This window comes from Schistosoma haematobium, chromosome 3 (assembly GCF_000699445.3).
Source record: "Schistosoma haematobium chromosome 3, whole genome shotgun sequence".
Lineage (NCBI taxonomy): Eukaryota > Metazoa > Platyhelminthes > Trematoda > Strigeidida > Schistosomatidae > Schistosoma > Schistosoma haematobium.
In genome coordinates, this window is record NC_067198.1 from 18263262 (window position 1) to 18272417 (window position 9156).

The following is a 9156-nucleotide window of genomic DNA, read 5'->3' on the forward strand; positions in this document are numbered from 1 at the left end:
CTTTTACACTTTTTTACAACACCACAAAAAACGTGTCAAGATCAATCTCATAACCTGTTTCAACCATATATCTGGCAATAGAGGATGATGGACGTTCATCATCTACTCTTATTGGATCATTTGATTTTATTTGTTTTTACAACCACTTAGGTACATGTTCGGACACCTTAATTTGGAGATCACGATTACTCCTCCCCATGTATATGTGGCCACACATACATTCAAATTGATAAACACAGTGGCATGTGACGCAATCGTTTTCATGTCTTTTACGTTTTTGTTGAGGCCTGGACCTTGTTTTCTCTTTCATAAAGACCTTTGCTGAGTATTACGTCCTGTTAACAACTTATTTAAGCCATTGTTTCAGCAAAAAGCTATTTGAATCATCTCTAAACCGAAAAATGATGTAGACAGGTTTCTTTCTGCCAAGGTTATAGTAGGCCTCAGTATACCGTGACCTTTCCATCTATTTATGAATTTTAAGGAATAGCCAGTTTCCACTAATGTTTTGTTTAACAACCTAACATCATCTTCAATAGTGTCATTTGTGCAAATACGATCAAGCCTGTTAAATAGGCACTTTATCAAACCCCGTTTTCATTGCACTGGGCAATAACGACAATAACTAAGGTCCACCTTGGTTTTCTAAAAATGGATCGTTTGACTGAGTCATCTGGTCTACTTAGAAGTATATCTAGGATTTATTTCGATTAATGAGATGTCAACGTACTGCTATGCCCCACCAATTATTTAGTAGGATATTGACCGATATGAAGCCTGTTGTCAAACCATCGTCTTATGCTGTTTCTTTAGTGAAGAGGTTAGCGCTGAGTGATTATTATGATATCAAGTTAATAACGGACTGTATAAGAAATGTGTTGAGTATACCTTGTGCAGTCCTTATGTCTGCTAATTTGGCAACTGAAGCTTCCCAAGAAAACTACTATGAAGCAACTATTTGTATTGATGATTCAAAAATGGGGTCTGAATTAAAAAAACTTTCCAGACGGATTACTTCAGAATTGTGGTTATGAAAGACGAAGTTGCCACGGAATTATGAGGAGCTTTGAAGATTTTTGTAGCGGTTGCTGCAGGTGTGACTGAAATCTGACAAGGATTGTACTATATAGTAAATTTTCTGGATTTTGATTGATTACATCATTTGTATAGTAATCTCATCCAAATAAGCAAGTTCTTAAATCGAGTCTCCGTGAAGTTGTTGGAGCACAACGTTGAGCAGAACAAGATAGGGATGAAATGGCTGTTCACTGCTTCTTGGATCTTAATATCTCAATTCTCTAAAATGCATCAGAAAAATGAATTCAGAAAAACGACTTCTTTAGTTCGTGATAAGTCATCTATATTTGAGAATTTTTAGTTTTGTTCCAAAGTTAAACAATGGTATTTGTGTCCCTAATTTGAATATTGATGAGACGGAAAATAAATAATCCAAAGAAAAAGAAGGAAACCTGTCCACTTAGATAATCATCGCGACAGTGTACTAATTTATAAATTTTACAATTCATAGGAGCTGATATACACCGAACATTAAATTTACCTAAATAGAGGTTTCTGAATAATTTTATCAAACATCATTTTGTTTCCCACATAGTTTATGTATAAACACACTCTCTGAAAGTGAAGCGATTAACATCCAGTTCATTAGATTGAACCCTCGAGCTCAGAGTGATTTACAGATAAACTTTTATTCTTGTTGTATAGCGTAAATTACTCGTCATTTCTTTGTCCCTACATGTTTTTTACAAATTCGTTTCCTAATCTTTACAGAATTATTATTGATTATTGACTATTGAGAGAAAAATAGTTTTTGATCCGCTTTTCAATTACTACATAGTCTGTGAGTTTTATAGCAACCTGATCTTACTAATTAAATCAAAACAAACCCTGAGAGTAAAGTGATTGTTCTATATTCTTTAATCATTGAATTCCTTCCTCAAGTTTGATACTGCTTTTTTCATTAACGGTTAATAATTAGTGTATTCTTAAGATTACATTTAGCCTACAGTCACGTGAACAGTTGTTATTTTATTTAATCACAAACCATTGCTGGCTGGTGATTCACAGAAATATCTGAAACATCGGACAGCTGTTTAATATTTATCTTTGACTACCCAGTCATGTACCACTTGGATTCAATTGCTCAGTGGGTAATGCATTGAAAGTTTGAAGAGAAAGGTACCAGGTTCAAGTTTCGGTGTGGAAATCATCACGAGTTCAAAAGTAACTCCATCCGACGAATCATAAAAAGATGAAACAAACAGCCCGGATACTACTGGTAACCATAATTAATTTTTTCTAGATAATATGTGATCCTACGTTTCCACATGAGCTCAAATACAGGGCATTATAGCCTCAAAGGGGAGCACTTTACTTTCGAAATCATTTTATTTAGTCGGAGGAAGTGACTTACACTAGGTCAGAAATACAGTTTTCTACTTATTTGTATATCATACATATCATTAGCTGAGAATCCAGCGATTCGAAAGTTCAAATTCTGTAAATAGTATAGTGAATGATGTATCTGTATATACTTTAGTGAATTACTGTCTTACACTTGAGTTGACGATTCGTTTCATCTTAATTGATTACTTCTGAACAATATATGCAAAATAACAACCACCCCTGAGCTAATCGATTCTTACCATTATCGTTGTTTAACTTGCACCAAAAGCTTTTCATGAATCGTAGTAACATTTGCATAAATTTAATAATTTTGTCTGGAAACCAATACAATGACATCCATCTTCACATAACCATATGGAGATCGATATTTTCTCGTGTTTATCATGTGTATCATGCACCCATTAAAGAAAATTGATTTTTCTTCTAATTTCAAAATGTCTTATAAAGTGGTAGTCATTTCACGTAATTAGATTAAACCATACAATCAGTAAACCTTTCGATATGGTTGTGTGTTCCGATAAAGTCATATGATATATATATATATACTTGTATGTTTACGCGCGTGTTGAGATAATTAGTCAGTATTTTTAAAACTTATTTAAGATTAGAGAAGAAATTAACGTTTAGTCACGTGTAGCCAGGACAACATACATACATACATTCACTAATCAAAGCAAATTAGTATGTAATAGTTACTGTAAATGATAAGTAAATGGTCTCTGAATTTAACCAAACAATATTGATGATTGTTATGAGATGCATTTTTTAATCTCAGTAATATCTTTGAATTGGTTGTGATAATTATTTATTGTCAGTTTATCCATGTCAATGCGTTTAATAATTATGATTGAATATATCAATTGACTATGTGGTCTGTTGCTTCCCTTATTATTATTGTTAGTGTTATTAGCTATATTTTTTACATCGTAACCTCTGTCTAAATTGTGTTAAAAAGGTCAGTTCACATATCCAGATGTGTTTTATTTTAGGCCAATTTCAGTTTACTAACCTTTGATAACCAGTTAGCATTACAACTAACCAGCATGTGCCACTGTTCTCTGTTAAAGTTCAACCTAACACGGCCAAGCCTTAATGATGAGCATGGGAATTTTTGACTTATTTACACCTGTTGCTCTTCGTGGAGGAGCACAGGTTGCCCACTAGCATTCTTCGACCAATTCTGTCCTGGTCTCTCCTTTCAAGTTGGTTCCAGATGTCATTCATTCATTTAGTGCCTGCTTCCAATTCCCAACCCAATGTGTTCTTTGATCTGTTTCTTCCCCTTTCGAATTCAAGATTCCATGTTAGGGCTTGTCTAGTGATGCGGCTTGTTGATTTCCACAGTGTACGCCCTATCCACCTCAGATGTATTTTCCTAATTTCCTCTTCAATTGGAAGTTGGTTTGTTCCCTGTCATAGCAATTTGTTGTCGACGCTGTCCGGTGGATGGATATCGAGTATCTTGCACAAAAGACTGTTTATAAATACCTGTACCTTTCCGATGATGGTTATGGTAGTTGAATAAGAAAAGTAGAATTCAGCGAAGAAAATTTTCTTTTCGACGAAATCATTTACTTAAGCTGTACATTCGTATATATATTTATATGGAAAATATATGTCTATAGGAAGATAGAAAAGATTGCACCACAAAAATGGATTTGAGAATACATAACAAATGAGGCTACGTACTAACTCCGCTTGGAGTCCCTCCAGGGGCTACTGCTGGTCCCAAGCCTGGGTAAAGGAGGAGGGTAAGGCGTGGGGTTAGCGACCTCATCCCATAGAAAAATAACTAGCTAAAAAAACGATAGCCAGAAAAAATTATTCAAACCTTTTAAACTCTGCTCTGGGAGTCAGAAGGTCTTCATTTACAAGAACTATGACGCCTCATGATGAAGGCCGAGTTCCTTCGGATGTCACGAGGCCAATGCCCCTTCTGACAACCAGAGCAACCATTTATTTAGGTACATGGAATGTTCGTACAATGTGGGAGACTGGAAGATTCTTCCAAATTGCTGCAGAAATGAGAAGATACAACCTAGAGTTGCTTGGGATCAGTGAAACACATTGGACACAAGTTGGACAACAACAACTAACTACAGGAGAGCTCCTGTTATACTCCGGCCATGAAGAAGAAAATGCCCCACATGCACAAGGAGTTGCATTGATGCTGTCCAAACAAGCGCAAAATGCGCTTATAGGATGGGAATCTCATGGACCAAGGATCATCAAAACCTCCTTCAAAACGAAGAAAGAGGGCATTTCAATGAACGTCATTCAATGCTTTGCGCCTACCAACGACTACAATACAGACGCTAAAGATCAATTATACGATAGGCTGCACAGACTCTTACATAGGCTTGGTTATGTGCATCGTGTCGTTATCCACAAGTGGCATTTTGTGTACCCAACAACCGGAGTGCACACAAACAATATTGAAGCTATGTGGTCGAGGCTGAAAGAGTTCTTGAGACTTTATCATGGCTTTAGAAGCCGACTATTCTGTAGCCATGTGGATGATTTCCTCTACTGCATTCATTACCATTTTAGAATCTCTGAACCTCTTTCTAATCTTGACAGGTTTTTGAACCACATATAAGAAGTGTATCCACTTTATTTCTTTGGTTTTGTATAATATGTTTTTACTCTGTACTTACTGTTTGCTGACCTGCTAATATTTATCACGGTCACTTAAGATTCGTTCGAAAGTTGTCCATAAATTATAGTCTCGCCTTTAACTATTTATAATTAACAAACAATATGAATTACATGTAAGTTATTTCTGGGTCTTATGCACAAATGTAAATGTCTACAGACTCGTTCGTCATATTTAAACAGATATGATTAATCAATCAATTTTGAAGATTATTTGTATAGCTAGCATTTCGGCACTTTCCGAACTGTTATTTCTTTTGTCTAAAGTCAAATTTATTTAGTTATTACACACTTTATCACGACCTCGATTGAAATAGTCAGAGACTGTCTGTCTGATCATACTTTTTTCACCTATCCTTTGAAAAATGACATCATTTCAATACTTACTTCTAACTAACATGGTTTTTGGTCACTGTTCAATTTTAGAATTCAAAATAAACTCTGCTTTTTGACCTGAGGAATCCAATACATACTTCCTATTGAAGCCAGAATTAGTTTAGTTCAATAAGAACTTATGAAATTCCTCAATCATATTATGAACAAAATTCATTATAACTATTGTGTTCTACTTAAAAATGAGTCATTATACACACCAATAATCGTTACATCCTGTTTAATGTACATAGAAATGAAATAGGTATATGCTAACAAAATCATTAACTATTAATTTTTTTAGACAGTCATATAATACACTTTCTATTTTAAATGATCGGAGTATATGAACTGAATTATTTGCTTAATTTAACAAGACTACTTAAATGAAATGCAGTATATCCAGATGATTACGATTCGTAGATTTTCGTTTGGATGTGAGTATCAAGTACAACTTTATTGTTTACTAGATTGTTGATTACAATGATTATTCGCTGTCATGTTGACGTGAAAAGAAAAATAAAGACGCAATGATGAAAAACGTGAGCTAATTCTGGGAACATTATTTTATAAAATACTAACATTAAGTTTTGTCCATGGTCTATTCTATAAACAATAAGCCTTCGTTTGATGCATAATTTACTGCCATATCCTTTTCTATTACAAAATTATCATGATTTAAATGTAACCATTTTTACTCCATTTTTCTACCCTAATGCTTAGTTTGGACATAATCATATATTTCTAATTGGTTTTGCATCGTGATCGTGTTAGTCATCTATTTATTCATGTGTCTTTTAGCGTTATTCAAAGTCAGGAATAAGCCGAGTAGTGTTTCAGTTGACTCGTCTTTTTTCTCTCTTTTGCCTGTTAATCAATCAGCTGGTGTGGCGGTTGTCGTCTCTATGCTCCGAAACCGTTTAGTACGGACACATGCCTTACTAGTTTAAGTGTTGAACTAGTTAGCCTATCGTACAAGGCTCCAAGCTAGATCGGGACAAACTCTCCTGCATATTCGTGGGTAGACGGTTCAAGGACTTAAGACATACTATCATGTTGTGTTTGAACACCGATAATATTCTCAGCATGACTGACATGTCAACCTATAATTCACCTAAAATTACCAACCTTGAATGTGTAAGGAAGCATACGAACAACTGGACAATTATTAACGACGCCTAATATAAAAAATGTTAATGTTTAAGTCAAATGACAACACAAGAAATTAGAATAGTAAAATGTTTTTAACATTAATCAGATTAGGAAAAAAATCATGTAGATTACAACATGGAGTTTTTCAAATTCACCAATAATATTAGCTGTTTTACGAATGTTCTTGGTGTTTTACGCCTTTTGTAGCGTTAAGAAAAGCAACATTTTAAATAATTAATCTGGTAGTAATAAGTTTCGTAATTGATCCCACTTAACTAGTTATCGTTGAAACGTTGTAAAATCAGTAGACTTCGTAATAACAACGTATTTATTGGTCGACAGTACTATCTTTTAACATTGCTCACCATGTGACAAGTTTGTTCCAAAAGCCTTATTTTGGGAACGGCTTTGAAAAACGTTCAGGGACTCTATCTTATCTCGGTAAAAATAAGCTGTGGAAACAAATCTTAACAGAATCAAACTGAAAATTCATAAAATACCAAAGAAAACTAATTAATAGAGATGATTATTATTTCACTCATTTATTGGGTTTTAACGTCTAATTGTATATTTTTCATTATCAAGACAGATAGTATGCTCACTTACATCCATGTAAAATTTCTTTTGTTTTAAGGCACTGATAAACAGTCTTCTGTTGGTCCATGATATAGTTTGAATACTTACTTAACCCAATGTTTAAGTCATCAGATATTGCGAATATTTTGTTAACTCCGTCCTAAAGTTCAGGAGAAAACACTTACACGGAACTTCTTCCATAATAATTAAATTACTGTGGAAATTAAGGTATTGTTTATTCTACAATTGACTAGTGATCGCCATAAAGACCTTTGGAAACATTTATTAACATATAATTGAGATCTAGAGTTATTTTACTATACAATGAAAGCATATTAGACTTTTCAATTGTTCATTATAACAAAGCCAGAGAACGAGAAAAATATTCTCAAAACGTTTAGAGTGAGCAATAAAAAGAAATAAACGCTACGTTTATTTTGCAGATTAACAACAAAAACATACATACAATAAACAATATATTGAAAATGCCAAACTCATTCAGGTTAGTGACGGTAACAATTTTTTCTCCACTCAATCTGTAGAAAATTATTTACATCTTACATGCCCACCCGTCTCATCACTTTATTTTTGTCATAATTATGAGTAAATTTTTGGTTTGTTTACATTAACTATTAAAATAAAAACACATTTAAATCGTGAATTTGCCTACAGAGTTTCTTAATTTACTTTCAATGTCATTACAAAATATTATTATCGCTTACATTCTAAATTTTTTGGTTCTCAACCACATACACGTAACTCTGTACACTAGTAAATCATATACCACAAAGACGTATGTCATATTTCGTAATATATATACATGTATACATACGTCTATTAGCATGATATTTTTCCGTGGAAAACCATCATATATTTTTTTGAGTGTTTTGTTTTTTTTGTTTTTTGTGTGAGTGTGTTTTTCTTCCGCTCATTCTTTTTACGTATTACTGTTACCTCTGTACACTTCTAGCGACCTACTTTTATCAAGAGAACGTGATTAGTTTAATGGAAACAATTATTATTATAACCAGTTGTATCAGTGATTGTTTTGCTGTACTTGTTTGTTTTACTGTACTGAAGACATTCTTCCTTCTGTTGATTGTGACCTTGCACGGATTCGGTTATGCCCAGTAACCACACTTGTAACCTGGTATGATCTCGGTATGCTTTCGATACCACGAGATGGCTAACGAGTACATCTCGACTACAACTATCAACTGCCTTCTGATATTTGGCTTACGGGGGATCTTATCGATTAAATGGGACGTAGTCCTCCTGTAGTGGTGATCATAGTCAACCGCGACTCGACGCCATAATACACACTCTTGGTGGGTAGCTATGTGGTGATAGCTAACAAGAAATTATTTTGTAATTAATTTTTGTTATTATTCTTATTTTCTATAATTTCGTATGATTTCGATAATTGCCATTACTAGCTGCAAAGTTGTGCTAAAAGTGTGACTTTGATCCTCCGTTGTCGTTTTGTACTCTTATGACATGAACATCGGTTGTCGTTCACGAATGCACTGCTGCATACACTTCTCATTCTCACATATCAGTTAATAGCAACTTGGGCGAGACTACAATTTATGAACGATCCAGTCAGATTTAGGATTGAAGGTCTTGAATATCAGCGCAAAATTCATTCATCCTTTTGGCTAAATAACGTTTTGGAATTTTAGCTGATTTCAGTTCATGACGAAAACACTAAATCTAGTCCCTAACCCTAACCATCAACTGTAAATCACAATTCTAATTCTTCAGGATTAAAATAATGTCGTGGATAAAGGAAATAGTGCATGCGAGTTGCAAACGTGAGCTTAACAACCACAGATAAGGAGACCATACGAGGAAATTATTAGATGGAAGTAGTTTAGGTAGATCAATACTAAATGCTTTGCTGAATCCTTAAGAATATATTGGATTTTTTCCAAAAGACTTAAATACAGTTGCCTGAAACACTTCAGGTGGTCGATA

At 34.1% G+C, this 9156-nt stretch overlaps 1 protein-coding gene across 1 annotated transcript; it reads left to right on the plus strand.

The window, feature by feature from the left end:
• Positions 1 to 713: 713 nt before the first annotated feature.
• On the plus strand, positions 714 to 1034 carry GPD1L_9 (Glycerol-3-phosphate dehydrogenase; the record flags this gene model as incomplete). Its single annotated transcript, XM_012936667.1, has 1 exon — positions 714 to 1034. The coding sequence occupies one exon, from the start codon at positions 714 to 716 to the stop codon at positions 1032 to 1034; it is 321 nt and encodes a 106-aa protein (XP_012792121.1).
• Positions 1035 to 9156: the final 8122 nt, after the last annotated feature.